Source organism: Urocampus carinirostris, chromosome 5 (genome assembly GCF_059441175.1).
Source record: "Urocampus carinirostris isolate Australia breed hairy pipefish chromosome 5, RoL_Ucar_1.0, whole genome shotgun sequence".
Classification (NCBI taxonomy): Eukaryota; Metazoa; Chordata; class Actinopteri; order Syngnathiformes; family Syngnathidae; genus Urocampus; species Urocampus carinirostris.
In genome coordinates, this window is record NC_142353.1 from 16992291 (window position 1) to 17012226 (window position 19936).

At 40.1% G+C, this 19936-nt stretch overlaps 1 protein-coding gene across 1 annotated transcript in view; it reads left to right on the forward strand.

Moving 5' to 3' along the window:
* sv2ca (synaptic vesicle glycoprotein 2Ca) overlaps window positions 1-19936 on the forward strand; it is a 60118-nt gene that overhangs the window by 34553 nt on the left and 5629 nt on the right. Inside the window, exons 3-11 of the mRNA XM_088336008.1 lie at window positions 3510-3690; window positions 5144-5295; window positions 12557-12690; window positions 14448-14537; window positions 17278-17388; window positions 17486-17574; window positions 17763-17927; window positions 18010-18143; window positions 18226-18432. Of these exons, the coding sequence (XP_088192134.1) occupies window positions 3510-3690; window positions 5144-5295; window positions 12557-12690; window positions 14448-14537; window positions 17278-17388; window positions 17486-17574; window positions 17763-17927; window positions 18010-18143; window positions 18226-18432 (1263 nt within the window). The remainder of the gene's footprint in view (window positions 1-3509; window positions 3691-5143; window positions 5296-12556; window positions 12691-14447; window positions 14538-17277; window positions 17389-17485; window positions 17575-17762; window positions 17928-18009; window positions 18144-18225; window positions 18433-19936) is intronic.

Here is a 19936-nt window from a genome sequence, read left to right on the forward strand (position 1 = left end):
AAGCTGGACAGGGGATAACAGACAGGCAAAATCAGAGCAGAATCAGAACAGGTAAACAGGACAGGCAAAATCAGAACAGGTAAACAGGACAGGCCTCTACAGAAGAGTCGCGCTCAGGTCAGGCCTCTACAGAAGAGTCGCACTCAGGGGGTTCAGATGCAGAAGAGTCGCACTCAGGGGGTTCAGATGCAGAAGAGTCGCACTCAGGGGGTTCAGGTGCAGAAGAGTCGCACTCAGGGGGTTCAGGTGCAGAAGAGTCGCACTCAGGGGGTTCAGGTGCAGAAGAGTCGCACTCAGGGGGTTCAGGTGCAGAAGAGTCGCACTCAGGGGGTTCAGGTGCAGAAGAGTCGGACTCAGGGGGTTCAGGTGCAGAAGAGTCGGACTCGGGGTTCAGGTTCAGAAGAGTCGGACTCAGGGGGTTCAGGTTCAGAAGAGTCGGACTCAGGGGGTTCAGGTTCAGAAGAGTCGGACTCAGGGGGTTCAGGTTCAGAAGAGTCCGACTCAGGGGGGATCAGATTCAGAAGAGTCAGACTCAGGGGGGATCAGATTCAGAAGAGTCAGACTCAGGAGGGATCAGATTCAGAAGAGTCAGACTCAGGGGGGAACAGATTCAGAAGAGTCGCACTCAGGGGGGATCAGATTCAGAAGAGTCAGACTCAGGGGGGAACAGATTCAGAAGAGTCAGACTCAGGGGGGAACAGATTCAGAAGAGTCAGACTCAGGGGGGAACAGATTCAGAACAGACAAGACAGGACAGGAAAGACTGAACAAAATCAGTACAGGGAGACTCAAGGCAGGCATGGGAGTCGAACAGGCAGGCTTGGGAGTCGACCAGGCAGGCTTGGGAGTCGAACAGGCAGGCTTGGGAGTCGAACAGGCAGGCTTGGGAGTCGGAGTCGGACTTGCACGCAGGGGAGAGGGAATAGCAGGCAATCGGCACGGGAGTCGGGCAGGCAGGCGTCAATTCTTCCTGGGACCCCATTCGAGCCACAGCAAGGGCCACGACGGGCGGGGCCGTGGTTCGAACGGGCAGGGAAGGCCAACTCAGTAGGCGCCTGCCGAACTGCGCTCTCCAGCTCCCCAAGTCGCGCTGGGATCGTTCGCTGAGTTCTATTTGTTGGCGGGTTCATTCTGTCACGAGGGCGAGGTGGCGTGGAAGGTGACCGGACCAGAACGGAGGCAGGAGGCATGAAGGGAGAACTCAAATGCGTTGACGATCCATAGGTTTTACTTAATAAAATAAAAGTCGCCCAATACTCCGAGGCAAAACAGAACAATACAGAGTTCCTCCGGCACGAACTCAACAGGACAAGGCATAACAGACTAAAACAGGACAAGGCATAACAGACCGGGATTGTGAATAATGAGTAGTAATGATGAACCCGCCACCGCAGAGCCCACCATGCAGCCTTAAATCAGACCCACCATTAGTGGAACTGCTTTCAGCTGTTGCCCAGAGGGCGGGGCAGACTGGTCACCAAGGCGACCGTGACAGGACGAGCATAAAATCACTCTACTGCCCCCTCCCCCTACCTCCTTTGTTTCTTCTTAATGTGTTGCATTCCCAAAACAGCATTGTTAAAAGTAAGATTAAAGTAGATAGACATTGTGGGACAAAAATATGAAGGCTCTTTGAACTCAGTTGGGCATGGTTAACACATTCTTAATAGGGAAGATATTTTACTTTCAACTTTTTAAGGGCACCTCAATGTTGCACCCAATCTTTTAGAAGATGGTGACAAAAAAGTGCAAGACCAACAACAAATACATTATTGCCCCAGAAACTAGTATAATGTTGCCTAAAATGACTCATAACCTTTCTTTTGGCTGTTTAGCATTTAGAAACAGACCTATTTTGAGTTACAGTGCATGTGACACTAGAGTGTACTGCCCTGCTCTTTATTGGGGCCATCATTGCTGACATCATACGCCGAGATAGCGTGCAGGAAGCTCGACAGAACATCGATAAATTTGTTGCATAATTGGCTGTCCTGTGTGGGGTTTTACTCATTTGTCGACTGCTTTTAAAACGTAAGAAGGATTGCAGAGGCTTTCACGTTGTATTTGGTTCTCAGTCTCTCTATGCCAATAAGCCTTTGATAAACTGGAACAGATACCAACTTCCAATTCAGGTTTTCTTAGCTTATACTTATTTCTATTCCTTTTTGGACATGTTAATAAACATTGTTTTTTGACTTGTTTTGTTTTATTTTGCTTTCTCATGTTTGAAATAAAGTTTTGCTGAGTTTCCATGTTCCCCCCGTGCCTGCATGGGTTTCCTCCGGGCACTCCGGTTTCCTCCCACATTCCAAAAATTGCATTTCAGGTTACTTGGCCAGTCCAAATTGTCCCTAAGTGTGAATGAGCGAGTGAGTTGTCTGTCTCTGTGTGCCCTGCGACTGGCTGCCAACCAGTTTAGGGTGTCCCCTGCCCACTGCTCGAAGATAGCTAGGATGGGCTCCAGCACCCCACGACCCTAATGAGGATGAGCAATGCAGCTAATGGATGAATGGATAATTCAAATTATACTGGTATTCTTAAAAAAAAAAAAAAACGAGTTGCAAAAGAGCCAAGCGGACTTTTCAGAGTGCAATTAAAATGGTCAACGAGCAAATGGTCTGATTGATGATTTTTTTGCACCACTACAAAATATTTGGAGCCAGTTCAGTCTGAATCTGCAGTATTTTGTTATTTTACGATATTTTTGCATTCTTTCTGTCATAATATGTATTTAGTAGTACTTCTGTTGTAATATTTCTGTATTAGTATTTTTGTATTATAGTAATACTGTAGTGGTATTTTTGTAGTATTTCAAAATTAGAATTCTTGTAGTATTTCCACCACATATTTAAGACTTCTGTGGTATTTCTGCAGTATTTTGGGGATATTTTCATAGTAGTACTCTTCCGTTGATTTTGAACAAAACACCCAAGACCAACTTAAGTACAAAAAGGCAGAAGAAGATGCTGTGTATCACCAACAAAGTTGAACTTCTCGACCTGCTAAACTTGCTCTGGAGCCACTTGCTACTTAGTGGCAACCTGGCGGTTTTTCAAAATGTTTGATAATGGAAAAATAATGGCTTTTTCAACATTTTGTGGTGCGGACCGGAAAGTAAATGAAGTTATTTGTAAAAAAAATTGTAAAAAAAAAAAACATAATTACAGTACTTAAGCATGTAAATTGTGTTTGTTCTTTGGTTATGATGTATAATAGATTAATAGAATACTAAATAGATACATAAATAAATAAATAAATCAAGTTTTCTACTTTGTGGGTGTTGACTATAGAGAAACCTTTTTTTGGAATGCAATCCCGGCAAAAAAATTAGGGATTACTGTACTGTATAATCAAGTTCATACTTCCCTTTGGGAGTTAGTCAAGTTTCCCTCAATAAACCAACAAAAAGGCATTAAACCTTCCGTTTTGTGAATGTCCTTACTAAAGGCAAGAGTATTTGTTGAAGAGAGACACATACCTTAATGCATGTTTTTCTCTATCTTTTGCAGGGAGTATTGTTTACCTGGGGATGATGCTGGGAGCGTTCTTTTGGGGGGGGATGTCCGACAAATTGGGGCGCAGACAGTGCCTCCTCATTTGCATGTCCACGAACGGCTTCTTCGCCTTCCTGTCGTCGTTCGTGCAAGGATATGGCGTCTTCCTGGTTTGTCGCATTGCCGCAGGGTTCGGGTAAGACTACTGATATTGGAGGTCAAGCCAGGGCAAGTTTATTTATAAAGATTTGGGAGGCATTTTGTGTTGACTTAGCGTCCCAACTGTCCTGAAGCTAGTTACAGCTGGATTTTGTTGGAAAAAAGTTGTCATTTTTTTTGTTTTAAGCTGTTTTGTATAGTGTAATGTGGATTCAAAACTGATGAGTTTGAATCTTTATTGAAATGTCTGCATTTGTATTTTTAATCTTTGTATTTTTCATTTGTATTTATATTTTTTCAATCACATTGCAAAGAACAACACTTCACAACAGACAGTTGAAGCCAAAGTAATAGTAATGGGAAAATGCTGCTACCATGTTGATACCAGCCTTTTTATGGCTATTTGTAACAGTGGCTTATGCCAGTCTCTAGTGGACGTTAAACAATCAAAAACTTGATTTTATAGGGTTAAAAAATCTATTAAAATGTAATAATAAGCAAAAAACACGTGTTCCTTGAAAAAGTCAACCATTTTTTATACGATTCTTTTTTAAAATAACTAGTTGTTACTATGTTGCTGGGTGTTGAGTTTCCCTTTACCACTAGGGTCATAGGGGCACCATTTCCTGTGGTGTGTTAAGGGAAAGAACAGCCTGGTGGTACCCATCCCTCTTCAGGCCAAAAAATGTGACTATCATATTATTACAAGGTTGTATTCATTTGAAGTAAATTTAAAATAAGCTCAGGTAATCACTTGCATAAGGACTCTGAGTCATTTCCATATATAAATTATAGGCTAATTTAGAAAAATAATTTTAAAACAATTGATCATGTATTTCAAAATGCTGATCATGACAATAATTTCTCATGCAAATTAAGAAAACAAATTTCCTAAAAAAAAAAATCACGATGACCCATCACCTAAGCTGTTTTCAGAACCTGTCTTGGGCTACTCGGTGCTTGCGGGCACCACGTAGTTGACCCATGGTATTCATAGTATAATCTAATATTATATATAATAGTGGTTTCAGTAACTGGTATCAGTATTGATGACTACTCAAAAGTCAAATATCAGTATCGTAAATATATGAGAATAATAGTAATAATACAAACAATAATAATTGTATGCTTGTTTACATAACATAAATAGCTTGAGAACCTCAGCCCACTATTAATTACAAATTGAATGTGCTGTGATGTTGTAACTGTTCCTTTGGGAACGACTTCAGTAATTACATCTGGAGCTTAATGTAATTAAAAGTTGTCAATGCATCCTTCAAATTGAGACAGGTTATCGGGCGTGTGTCATGTTGTTCCATAATTCATGTCATGTTGTGATCCAAAAACCTTGTAAAGCCAGTTCTTTCATCAAGAAACACAAAGTAATCGTATCAGAAGATTACGCTTGAAAAACGCTGTAACGGTTTCATGCAAATTGTGTTATATCGACGATATCTAATTCCCATTTCCATTTCTCTGCTGTGTTGCAGGATAGGAGGTGCAGTGCCCATTGTTTTCTCTTTCTTTGCAGAGGTTTTATCGAGGGAGAAAAGAGGAGAGCACCTGAGCTGGTTGTGTATGTTTTGGATGATTGGTGAGATCTACGCATCCGCTATGGCGTGGGCCATAATCCCACATTACGGTGAGTTTGCCAGCTGTATCACACTCGATTGAGTACCGGGAGGTAAAACTGAAGATTTACACTGAGGCTAATTGTATACCCCGAATAATCCACTAAAATAATCAGATTTAATGCATTGACTTCTGATACGAGGGATTTGACTGATTAGGTTTCGAAAATACAAATGTTTTCATCATCTCAATTTACTTTAAAATCTAATTTTATCATATAATATTCTAAGCTGCACCACTATTCTGAACACTGTATTAGGATTCATAACATTTATATCTGGGGGCAGCCATTTTGCCTCTTGGAGTTGACTAAAAAACAGTTGCTCAAAATGTATGTGTCAGACAACAAAATGCCACTCAAAGAGGTGTAAAAAACAATCCATGTAAAATTGAAAAAGAATCCCTCATTTTCCCCCAACCAACAGCCTGTAATGCCAATATTGGGGTGGAAAAACATGATTTCAAGGCACAAACGAAACATGTTAGGAAAGGGACCAAAGGGAAGGAAGCTCATCTACATTGATAGCAGCAGAAGGAAAAGCGTATAAATCCTTGGTCATCTAAACCAGCTAAACATACTCTACCAAAACACTGTCATTTAAAAGAATGTAAAGGTATTCACAAAGACGAATATGCTGTGTTATGCAGATATGTTGCAAAATATTTCTTGTGTCGGGAGACTCAAGAAATGAAGTTGACCCATCTAGCTCGTTTCCTCTAGAGCTGTGGCGTCATTGAAAGAACTCATCACTTTTGATATTTCTGCTCGGAGAAATTGGAACTTTGCTTAACCTGTCAGTGTAAGCCTTGCAACTGTCTGATTTGCCTGCTTTGACCTCCAAAAGCTGTGTGACATAAGTTTACCTGCCACCGTTACAGCCTTCGCTCCTTCTTTGCCTACCCATCCTTTAAGGTAGGCAATTGCGGCTCTTCATTTATGTTTTTCGCCGTGTGAGTCGAGGTTGGTATAATATTGTCTAGCTAGCTCCCTGTTAGCATTGGGGCTGCCGAAGACTTCCTGTTTGGTTTGCTCCCTGTTAGTCCCCGTTAGCAGCACACAGTTTTGTTTGCCCGGCTAGCCTGCCATGTCCAATAGACAAACTTCCGGCCGGGTTCGCGTTAATGGCAGTAGCCATTTTTTGATGTTGTTTCCCAGTCAGCCTGTCTGCTCACTGCGTGTTTGATCGGTCCCGGTTAGTCCTCGTTAACTGCACACAGGGTTGTTTGGTAAAACAATTGGAATATAAACTATTTCACATGTTGCATGTTTTAGAATTTGGAAATACCCTTGAAGAAATGCTGGAATTGTCAGAACCAGAACAGTATTTTACGGGAATGGGGCAGTCATGCGCGTGAACACAAACGCCAGTGACTCGGCGACTCGCTGGGCGGAAGAAGTAAGACAGAAGTCTGGCGTGGAAAAACAGGGAGCCAGAGGCCGACGAGATTGATATCAGATACACGAGCAGATACCGGACAGGACGAGAAAGACGGGATCGATACCGGATACTTGAAACTGGAGTCAGATATCAGACAGGAAGAGACGGACTGGATCGATACTGGAGACTGGCGCAGGATATCGGACAGGATGAGGCAGACGGAATCAATACTGGATACTGAAGACTGTAGCAAGATATCAGACAGGACGATACTGACGAGATCAATACCAGACACTGGAGAGAGGAGACAGATATCAAACAGGACGAGATAGACTGGATCGATACCCGATACTGGAAACTGGAGTCAGATATCAGACAGGACAAGACAGACGGGATCGATACCAGACACTGGGGACTGGAGTCAGATATCAAACAGGACGAGATAGACGGGATCGATACCGGACAGGATTCACAAGAAGGATACCGGACAGATTTAAAACAGACGTCTTGCGGGTGAAGAGGTTCGTTGACAGACTGACAAGGGGTGAGTGAGAACACAGAGCTTAAATATGAGGAAAGCCAATCAGGCAACGAGCCGCAGCTGGCGCCAAACGGGCGGGGCCAAGTGAGGGCAATGGACAACCGTGACAGGAATGTAAAAGAAGACTTAAGAACTGAAAACATAAAGAGTGAATAGAAAGTAAAATGTAATACAGTGAAAGGTTTGATGTAAAGATAATTAAACTGAATAAAGATGATCAATTCAAAGCCATACTAGAAAGTTTCTTGAGCCTGCAGACCTAATGTCGTCTGACAGACTCTTTCATTGGCGAGGACCAAAAGGTAAGGACCTATTAAGGCTCACTTCGTTTTTCAAGCTGAGCGCATGGAAGAAAAGATAGGGTTGATTTTTCCGCTTATCACTTGATGCTTGATATGTAACACAGCACAGTAATCTCTGCAGAAACAATCACCTAATAGCATTGATTTGCTCACAAGTACAGAGGTTAAAAGGAATACCATTATGAAAGCATGCTTTGGAGTAGACGCTCAGACAGGGACAACTCATTTCTCACACTTAGAGGGTAATGAAAAGAGCTTTCTAATTCATTTTCTCCATATATGATCTATTTTTAACCTTACAAGTTCAAACCAGTCCCTGCTCTTGTTTGCTGTGTATGCTGTCCTTCCTTTTATTACCACTCGTTCTTCTCTTGCTATATGCCCCAGCCCCCTCTCTCTCTGCTGCCCATCCTGACAAAGTGTTCTTCTTGATCAAGTATAATTAGGTTTTTCTCCTTGTTTGACCAGGACAAAGCTTGTGCTCGAGGTGATTTATGGCTAGTTCTGACGTCAGTGTGTGAATAGTGATGCGTCATGCATTTGCGATCTGGTCCTTCAGTAAGAACGTAATTCACCCAATGCACCTCTGAATTTCATCCTTAGCAAATTTTACATCTTATTAGTTAAAAGAAACGTGTAGTTTGAACTTTTTACTGATGCAAAATTCCGGGTCTTTTAAGAGAACAGGCTCTTTTGGCTTGGCTCACAAAAAAAGACGACTCTTTTGGCTTCCAAACGGTTCTTTAGACATTTGTTTGCGTTTATTTATAATTACTATGTAACAATATGCACAATATATCTTCAATCAAATTAAAAAAATGTGTTATACTGATTAAATATAATAGCATTTATTATTTATTATTATTTATCATTTAATTATACATTACAACTTTGAACTTTTTATACTGAACAACATTTAGACAAACAACACAGAATCCCTGGGAAACACACAATACAGCCAAATAAAAACATTTTTTTCAGTGCAAAAATAAATACACTTTGGAATAAAAGAATATTGTTACATAAAAAAAACTAATTGTAAAACACTAGATTTCTAAAAAGACAAAGGAAATAAAAATACAAAAATAAATTGTGAGAAAGAAACAATTTTAACCTTTGTTCAACAACACAAAATCCCCGAACAAAAGAAAATGGAACGAAAAAAACGTCCCGACAGGAGGAAAGGACCCATTACTAATACTATCTAATATTATTTAAAATATTGGATAGATTACACTAACATAACAGCACATATACAGCACATTCCATTTGAATACCACACACATTGGAAACATTTCTGCAGAGAGACATGCTATATCTACAGTTTTTTGTTATACACATAGTGCAATCAGAGATCAGCACAATATTTCACTCAATGATACTGCGACCTGGGTTTAAACTCAGGACCCCTGGTTATGGAGAGGACTTCTCACAATCCATGCCACTCTGCCACTCTCACTATCTATATGTTCTTCAAGTAGTAGGAGTAGTAGGTGTGACGGAGTGCTGAGTTGGTCCACTAGGCGTAGTCAATTATGTACGTAATCCCTGTAATGAGATTTCCAATAGCGTGAGTGAAACACAAGCCCGGAGGGGAAAGAAGCAAAGATCCATTTCTGTAAGAAAGGCAATCACTGCTAAACAACACCTTTTATTCTCAGTTCATCCTACCACTTATTCTGTGCACACACCTTCTCTATGAGACGCCACTCTAGAAATAAAAAATCTGACAGCGGTCTGTTCATTTTGTGGAGCCTATACATCAATTAGCAGTCGCTGTTTGGAAACTAACATACAGGTATTGTACTTGCATACACATATTCCTTCCAGAATTAGTGGATGCCGGTGAAAAGTAAAGAATCTCCCCCCTGTCCCTGCCTTAACGTCTCTGGTTGAAAAAACTATCAGTGGGTTCATTTCTATTAAAGGAGATTATTAATCCTCCAAAACACTTTTTGGCATTAACACTAACATTAACCAGCCCACTTTGACTCCCTCCTACGCCTGGTAATGGATAATGGCAATACTCCCTGCAGTGAAGCTTCTCTATGAGGCATGATTTGTCGAGTCGTGGGAGGTTATGGTTTGCACTGCCGCGTATTTTGTTCTCGTTCCATCCAAAAAAATAAAAGAAAAAACAGTGACACATTTGATGCAAATTGCTGTTGCAAAATGTTATTGCATGTCTTTTCCTTGCACTATTGTTACAATGCACTAAACTCTTACATTCATTAGCCTTGCACTATTATTATAACTAAGTCTAGTATTTATGAATATGTTCTGCTTATTTATCCTGACAGTCTTTTATCTTCTTTTTCTCTTTAAAGTCTTTATCAATTGTTTACCCTGGCGTTCAATGTCTAATCTCGTTGCATATCATTTTCCAACGTTGATATCCCTGACAATAAAGACATGCAATTCATTTCCAGTCTTGACATAAAAGTTGTCCATAACTCAGGGACAAGACAGAACAAACAGGTTTTGACAAAACGTGCAAACACAGGCTTCTTCCAACTCAACAAAACAGGACAAGGCATAACAGAACGGACAATGTGTATATATAATGAGCCAGCACCCGCAAAGCCCACAATCCAGCCTTAAATAGCAGACACGCGATTAGTTGAACTGCTTCAGCTGGTGCCCAGGGGGCGGGGCAGACCGGTCGCCAAGGCGACCATGACATATATATATATATATATATATATATATATATATATATATATATATCACAATACAATATAGCAGCATGGCGGCGCAGTGGTTAGCGCATGTGCGGCACCGTTCTAAGGTCTTGGGAACCTCCTGTGTGGGTTAAAATCCAGCTACCGGACTTCCTGTGCTGAGTTTGAATGTTCTCCCCGTGCTTGCGTGGGTTTCCTCCGGGCACTCCAGTTTCCTCCCACATTCCAAAGACATGCATTTCAGGTGGATTGGCCGGTGGAAATTGTCCCTAGGTGTGAATGAGCAAGCAAGTTGTCTGTCCCTGTGAGCCCTGCGATTGGCTGGCAAACAGTTCAGGGTGTCCCCTGCCCACTGCCCGATGATTGCTAAGATGGGTTCCAGCACCCCCGCGACCTTACTGAGGATAAACGGTGCAGCTAATGAGATGAGACAATACAATATACCGTCAGTTTAAGCAACATGATAATTTAGGCTTTTTTTTTTTAAAAAACAACAACATAAAACTAGTGCCAGGAAATTATTTTTACATCTTTTAGATGGACTGTGTGCCTAGATGTTTTTGGATGAAAAAAGTGAGCCTTGGCTTGAAGAAAACAATCGTCAATTCAATTTAAGTTTGCTTGTGTGTTTGTGTATGTGTGTGGTGTATTTCATTGCATTTGTGTACATGCTCGTGCTCTTTAATTCGTTCATTACAATTCATTAGGGAAAATAAATGCTTGGGGGTGAAAATCCACTGCAGTAAAATCTCACTCAGTTAAAAATACTCAATTCCTTTTCAAAGCATTTCATTAAGTGATCACGGTGAATTTCCCTGGGCAAAGACATTCGTTTGTAATACTAGACAGCTACAGCCTTGTACCTCATATTTTATCCTTAGATGTTTTAGTCTTTCTAGCATAGCCCTTGTAATAATGTAAGCTTCTGGGGTTCAAAATCTCAAATTGTGTCTTTCTATCATAGCCCTTGTGCAGTGAAAACCCATTCATAATACATTGCATACGTGTGTCATACCGTACAGGGCCCTATTAAAGGAAAAATCTATCACTTTCAGGCACTGTATCTGTGATTGAGAGATACTAATGGTACAACTGCCACTGTGAATATGCACATATTTATTAAATATCCCTAAAATATGTGTTTTAACCTTTTCATCCTTTTACACATAATAATCTTTTTCATTTGTTTTACTTGCAATGTAAGAAGAAGCCCTCCAGTTTTTTCACTCTATTCTGTAATGACAATGACAGCCCATTATCAATTCATTCAAATCAACCTGTCGAACCTGATTGACTTGAATATGGAGATTTTCCTCCCAAATTATAGTATTTCTTTTACAAGTGTAAAAAAAGACTTACTGTAGAACAGTAGAACTGAGGGTGTTGAAAACTCCTTCACATGTCCCATTGCGGGTATGTCAAGTACTGTATCCTTATTGTATTTTGGTTCATTATTTGCTATGTGGTTAGCGCGCAGCCCCACGGTGCGGAGGTTCAGGGTTCAAGTCCAGCTACCGCAGACTCCCCTGTGGAGTTTACATGTGCTCGCTGTGCCTGCGTAAGCTTCCACCGGTCAATCCGGGTCCCTCCCACATTCCCAAAAACATACATTGTCCCACATTGTATGTTTGTACATTGTCCTGACATGTGAGTTGTCTGTCCCTGTGTGCCCTGCGACTGGCTGGCAACCAGTTCAGGGTATCCCCTGCCCACTGCCCGAAAAGTACTGGAATGGGCTTCAGCACCCCCGTGACCCTACTGAGGATAAGCGGTGCAGATAATGGATGAATGGATATTTACGTCAAATGATCTTACTCGGAATGCAAGGCGCTCGAAACGTTCTACCTCGCAAGATACTTTCATGTTTTGCAAGAATAAATCTACTACTGTGCTTGTATTTATTCTGCTGATCCGCCATGTTTTCTACTCGCTCAATTAAACCGCAATGTCAAAATGTAGCCCCAGAAATAATCACGGAAAGGAAACTGTATTCTTACGCATGCAAAATGATTTACCAGTTTTTGTACACAAAGGCTATGGAAAATGATATTTAATGAACTCGTATTCGTTTTTGAATCCCAGAAATAAATATTTTGGCAAAAAGGTGTATAGATGTAACATGTACTTTTTCCCAGCATGCCTTTTTGTCAACTTTGTAGATTTCTAATGCATAATAATCCTAAAACAAACATAAATAAAGGGTTTCAAAAACTTTGGTAAGGTCATGTCCCATGATGTTACAAAATTGAAGGATTGCTATTTTATCATGACATTAAAACCAGAAAAAAAGCATCAAACATATTTTTTGCCTGTTTATAGATCCCTCAGATTCCTTCTCATTTAAAGTTGTCATGTTCTGTGTTTGCAGGATGGAGTTTCAGCATGGGTTCAGCATACCAGTTCCACAGTTGGCGAGTGTTTGTAGTCGTCTGTGCTTTACCTTGCGTGTGTGCTGTGGTTGCACTTACATTCATGCCAGAAAGCCCCCGATTTTACCTTGAGGTACAAAGATGTTTATTTACCCAAATTTGGTAGCAAATGTTAAAGCTTTATGCTGGCTTGTTGTTTTGAATAAATAGTCAGATTCCCTGGTCCACTCCAATTCTAAGTCAGCTGCAACTGCAGACACATGCTGGCCACTTCTTGCGAATCTCCCCAGTTGCGGTGCTCGTCAGGTCCCGTGTGGATCCGGCAGTTTGCCTCGGCCAATGCCGAGCAGCCCACTTAGAACTGTTTATTTAAAACAAAGCCATTCTGTCAAGGGCTCTGAATGTCAAGGGGAATAAATTCAATGAAGCTCAGATAAATGGTGCAAGTAACTTCCTCCCTCTGAAAGTAAAATGCCTCATCATATAATTCAGGGGAATTGACACTTTTTCAACCTGCGAACTACCGGTACTTACAAAATGACCAGGTCAAAATGATCTACCAACCTTGAAAATGTGGATTCAAGAGACGTCTAGCTTTTAAAAAAGCGCCCCACATAGTGGAATTGAATGTTCACAATATTTCTAAATAAATCAAATATATCTAGTCAACATTTTTAAAAAAAAGTGTAATACAATAATTGAATTGTAAAATGTGTGAAATCCATGACTCAATTCAAGTCTGCCCATGTTTTTGTCCAATGATAATCTTGGAATAAATAAGTAACACTGTACTGCTGTAGTGCAGATTGATAAATCGAAAAAGATGAAATACCCTGTAATCAATGTAGGCAAATACAATACTTTTATTTGTGATTAATAATCGAAATTCCAATATCTACTTACATAGTAAATAAATAAACAATATTTTTCATTATTGAATTATTATTATTTTTGTAAAACATCTGATCAACCCCATTGTCACATATATGTAAATGTAATATTGCATTTAACTTTAACTCTTATCAAAACATGAGTAAAAAAATCTATACTGTTTAAAACCACTTATAATTGTAATAAATTCACACATTACTCGAAAAAGAATTTGAGTTCCCCAATTTGTTACTGCAGCATTAGGAATGTTGACATTCACACGCACATGAGCATTTAAACACTAGATGACAGTGTATCCCAATAAATACAATACAATAAATACCCATTCCCGTGATCTACCAGTACTAACTTTGCGATCCACAAGTAGATCCTGATCTACAATGAGTACCTCTGATTTAATTAATGACACGCATGAATAGTTGAACAAGACTTTCCCTATGGAGTTAGATTGCGGTCTAAGAAAAGTAACACATTGTGCCCCAATTAAGATACTCCTTTGCACACTCCGTCTACAACTCATTCAATCTGAATGAACTAGCGCATTGGTCAGTATCATTTAAATTTGAATTAAAATATAAGCAGGAGTGTGAAAAAATCCTTATACATAAATCCCTGGAATCATCCTAACAAGTAGTGTCGGCTGATTGAATATTTAAGTGTGGCAGTGGGTGACTAATTATCAGGTATAATCAGGTTTTCCCTACATGACGTCACCGTTTTGGGCCCGATAAAGGAGTGCCTTAATCCCTGACACAATTTGTTACTTTTCAGATTTCTTTTTTTACAATGTAAGAAATGGACGTTATTGAGTATATTTTTATGGTCGTTGAGCCTGCGGCTTTAAGTGCGGTGAAGCTCCTACAAAGACTAAATTAGGAGTCGCTCTTAAATCTGCGCTTGCAGCTTTTAATCAGATGCGCTCTGTAGTCCGGAATTTACAGTAAGCTGCTGCTGAGACCACCAAAGTGATTTTCTCTCTGACGCTTTGCCTGTTGACAGGTAGGGAAGCACGATGAAGCCTGGATGATCCTCAAACAAATCCACGACACCAACATGAGAGCTCGTGGGCAGCCGGAGAAAGTCTTCAGCGTGAGTTTCAGTTCTTTAGTGGCTTGATGCTTGAAAGGAAGCAAAGAGGCTTATTTTCTGCCACAGCTGGGACAGGTTTTAAGACTCACTGGCTTTTAGAGGGATCACATCTGCATGGTGACATTTTTCAAAGCTGGTTCATGTCATTCAGGTTCATTTGGAACCTGAACTGCTTTTTATGTCAATGAGTTGATGCTAACAGCCTTTGCAGCACTTTTTTGACTATTAGTGATATCAGGTACAAATAAACCAGACCATCAGTGTGATTTAGCTCACCGAAAGGGCTATGCGAGACTCATTGGTCCCAACTGGATAATGTGTGCTAGAGTGCTTTTAGATAGGGAGACACAGCAAGGTCACAGCAACCTAGCTCAAGTATTCTATCTAATACCTGACAGTCCTAATCTAATGATGTTCTTTGTAAAAGCAGAAAATGGTAATCAATTCCGATTGTTGGAGAGATTTATTTGTCCGCAAAATAAAGTAGCTGTAGATTAAAATACTATTCTTGAGTCAAAAATTTTTGTTGTTGTGTAAATGTAAATCTGAGACAATATATATTTTTTCCAAAGCGTTATGCGTTTGAAATGGGGAAAAAAGCACATGTCTAACAACCTTTTCTGCACCACAGACTGGTTGAATATCTAACAATATTCCCGCTAATGACAACAATTACAATGATATCAAAAATGATGATAATACGCCTAAATCCACTGTGTTATAACTAGACCACTTGGGATCTAGTTTACATGAGAAAAAACATTTTTTAATCTTGAATGCGCACTTGATTGGTCAATCATTATACAAGATTGTTTTGACTGAACTCTTACCCATAATGCTCCGTTACACTGTAATAGATCCATTGCTAAGTTGATAGCATATTGGACGACTGATAGACGACTAATTTTTCAAATATGGTGATATACTGCCTCAGTGTAACGCGCATCCAAACTGGATTTTATTTTTGGCTTTGATATCATTCTTGGCCGGAAAAATAATTTATACCTGAATCCGTTTTTGGTACAAGCAAAAACTAAGGCGTTTTTACCTTACTGTGGCCGGGTACCAAACAATCCACGGCCCGGTACTGGTCCGCGGCCCGATGGTGTCCGACCACTGGTCCAATCCATAAAGCGGTAATGTTGGCAGAATACATTATATATGGTATTGAGATTTTTCAGATATCTCAATTTTTCTTTGGTCTGAATTGAGATGAGAGGCTATTTCCATGAGATTGAGACAATAAACTTGGCATGTCAGATCAGGACACTCTGACATGCACACATGTTAGCAATGACACAGCCACAAGTCTCTTCTCAGTGCTTTCATTTAATCCACACATCCCCCTCTGAGATGCTCCTCCGGTGCGCCACCTCGGATTTCTTTGTTGCGGTTTCATCTTGTCCCCCATCCTATTTCTATCTTGATATCTACTTTAATTGTCTTTTTAGTAAGACTTTATGTGCTGCACTTTTCTTAAATGCTCACACAACGATTCTCTGTAAGGAACATAGCCCGAGCTTATATTTTATTTCCTACACCTCCTATCGTCGTCTTTTCTCGTTTATGATCTTGAGGACCTGTAAAGCAAGTACCAACAGATTTTTCTAACCTTTCTCCCTCTGTTGTTTGTTTTCTGGTATACCTTTTAAACTACACTCCTCTGAAGTCACATGTGGTGGAACAAATATGCAAAATCTAAAAAGAAATGTTTGAATGAATGAATAAATAATAAGTAAAATAAATAAGTAAATACATACATTTAATAGAACAAATCAAATAAACGAATAAAAACAAGTTAATATAAAACATACAAAAAATATAATCCACAAATGAACTACAAACTAATACAAATGGAAATAGACATAGCAATATGTAAATGTACGTATGAATAAATGTAAAAAAAAAAGAAAATATAATAAAACTAAATTCCCTGGCCCTGGCTGGCAACCATTTCAGAGTGTCCCCTGCCAACTGCCTGACAGTGGCTGAGATGGCTCCAGCGCCCCCGCTCCATAGTGAGGATAAGCGGATAATGAATAGATGGATAGTTCGAAAATAAACGTGAGAATAAATCAATCATCCATCCATTTGTCCATCCGTTATCTGCATCGCTTATCCTTAGTAGAGTCACTGGGATGCTGGAGCCCATCCTAGCTATTTTCGTGCAGGGGACACCCTGAACTGATTGCCAGGCAATCGCAGGGCACACAGACAGACAACTCACTCGCACATTCACACCTCGGGACAATTTGGACCAGGCAATTAACCTGACATGCATGTTTTTTTGGAATGTGAGAGGAAACTGGGGTGCCCTGGGGAAACCCACGCAAGCACGGGGAGAACATGCAAACTCCATACAGAAGGGCTGGTAGCTGGATTTGAACCCATGACCTCAGAACTTTGCCGCGGAAACGCTAAAGATTTAGCTGCCGTGCCGCAATAAATAAATGAATTTAATCAATAAATGAATGCGTCTCTAGATTAAATCTCGATCATAAAGAAGTTTTTGCACTCAGTTATTTACTTTATGCTGTTGACCCTTTCACAATTAAAACAAAAAGTTCATTATTGAGTTATGTATTTCTGTATGATTTAGGGATTTTTATTCACTTATTGTTTTTTTTTTTTCAGATTTTTAATTTTGACATTTCAAGTCCTCCATAGTCATAGTATGTGTGACAATCATTGGTACTCTCAATCAAAATCAATGCTTATCCTCATTTATTTTTCTTCTTAGGTGAACAGGATCAAGATCCCAAAGCATTTTGATGAATTTGTTGAAATGGAGTCTGAATCCAGGAATCCAATTTCAAAGGCTATTTTCCGGATGAAGGCGGAGATCCATGGAGTAAGTTCTTTCAGTTCTTAATTTTCTATAGATTTCTTTTTCCGTATCAGATTTGTTTTTAGGCTCATTCGAGTATTCACTTTGAATTCCTCTTCAGATTTACTTGAACCTTATGAAGTGTTTCAACTACCCAATGCGAGAAAATATGATGCGACTTGCCATGGTGTGGTTCACGCTCTCTTTTGGGTAAGATTTTCAAGGTGTTAGTTTGCTTTTGTCAAAAGATGGCAATTGCCTTTCTTTTTTACCCGGAAATGCATGTTGACCAAATCAATAAGTCTTACCCTCCTTGGTTATAGTGAGGGCTACACAAAAGTAAGAACACCCAGAAAATTGTCAGCGTGTTGATACAGTAAACGGGATTCTGATTTCAGGTACTATGGTCTGTCTGTCTGGTTTCCTGACGTCATCAAACACCTCCAGGCAGACGAATACGCCTCCAAAGTCCAAATTCACAAAAACGAACGCATTGAAGACTTTACCTTTAACTTTACCCTTGAAAACCAAATACACAAAAATGGACTTTTCATCAATGATCGGTAAGACATTGAGTGTAGTGAGTATTAAAAGCTATCGCATTTGATTATTCATTTTTTGTGGGTTTCCGATTTTTACTGTCAGGTTTATCAACATGAAACTGAAATCCGTCACCTTTGTTGACTCTACCTTTCGTAACTGCTACTTTGACGACGTCACATCGGTGGGCTCCTATTTCCACAACTGCACTTTCATCTCGACATTCTTCTTTAACACAGGTAAGACTCTTCTGGCCATTCTTTATTTATTTTTTATGAAGAAAATTGTAAATGGATCCAATTAGATTTGTCTGCTCTGCAGATATCGACGACTCTAAGATGATCGATGGGACCGAGGTGGTCAACAGCACCTTCACCCACAACAAGACCGGATGCCAGATGACATTTGACGATGATTACAGTGCCTACTGGGTTTACTTCATCAACTTCTTGGGAACTTTGGCCGTTCTACCTGGAAACATTGTGTCCGCTCTTCTCATGGATAAAACAGGCCGTTTGTCTATGCTAGGTAGGGCGAATAGTTTTGTTTATGGTAGTTGCATGGGCGTAACAGCCCAGTTTTGGGGGTGCTCAAGCGCCCCTCAAAAATTCAACCCAAATACCCCCCAAAATTATTATTTAAAACTATTTTAGGACAGAACAAAATAGGCCCTAAATATAATGAAAATAGTTAAATAAAACTAAAAACAACAAAATAAAGTAAAACAAAGCAAAAATGTGAACAACACAGCATCAGAAATACTCCACTACCTTGAAATGGTTCAGTACATTTGATTCCTAGCAACGTTCTCGCCCCCATCCCCGCTCCTCTTTCACTCAGCTAGTGTCACTTGCAGCATAGCGGTGGAGTCTGTAGAGGCTCCGCCGTATTACAGTGAAGGTATGTTAAACATTGGTTATGTTGAACAACTATTTTAACACCCTATGTCATGACTTTGTTAACATCAACAGAAATCGGTACTCATTTTAGCTGCATTGAATCAAACGCAAGAATGATCAGCCTAGATGAATAGTTTTGTATGTGTGAGCTATGTGTGTGGTCATCCTCCCAGCACTAGCAAAATGTATGTGTGTGCACTATTAAAAAACTGAGCATGAAATAATAATAGTAATAGTGTTTAACCACAAAGTGCAATGTTGTGTTCACGAATTGCAAGTGACACTCCTGAACAGTGTTGCATGATCCTAAATTACTTTAAATGAGTTTTTTTTAAAACCAGCCAGACATTCAGGGTGTTCAGCACCCCCAAAGTTCTGAACCTAAAATCGCCAATGGTTAAAGGTATTCCAAAACAGATAGTTTTTTTCTTTTTTCAATCAGGCACAGAACATATAGTGTACCTTCCCATAATAAAGCAAATATGAAGCAAAATATTACAAACACCGGAGGACTTGAGAAATTTAGTCTTAAAGTTTACCCATCTGGCTTGTTTGCTTTAAAGCTGTGACATCATTGAAGAAACACGACACTTTCAAATTAGCAAAACCCATTAACACCACATTGTACAGAACAGCGATTACATACCGCTCATTGCTGTTTGAAAATATTGGAAGTTTACTTACCATGTCTTTGCCTCCTTTTAGGTAGGCAATAGTGTCTTTTTGTTTGTGTTTTTTGCTGTGTGTGTTGTGGTTGGTATAATTTTGTCCAGCTCCTTCAGGTTGGCGCTCGTTGGTTGCCCAACATGTGTTGTTTGGTCAGCTAGCCCTGCGTTAGCGCCAGTTTTTCACTGTCTCTTGGTTTATTCCCGGCCAGCTTAGATACTTTTTGTTGTCTGTTCCTGTTTAGCCAGGCTGCTCACAGTTTGTTTCTTTGGTTAGCCAGCATTGCTTTTTTCCGCCCAGGCACGTCTGCTTTTCCGTTGAACGTTCATGGTTAGCCTTCCTTTGGCTGTTCCCTGTGTATGTGTTTTTTGCCAGTTAGTCCCTTTTTGGCTCCTCTCCCTTTGTTTTACCATCACACCATCCACCTGCGACACAACTCCTGGGAACACTCCACAAAAACTACCAAA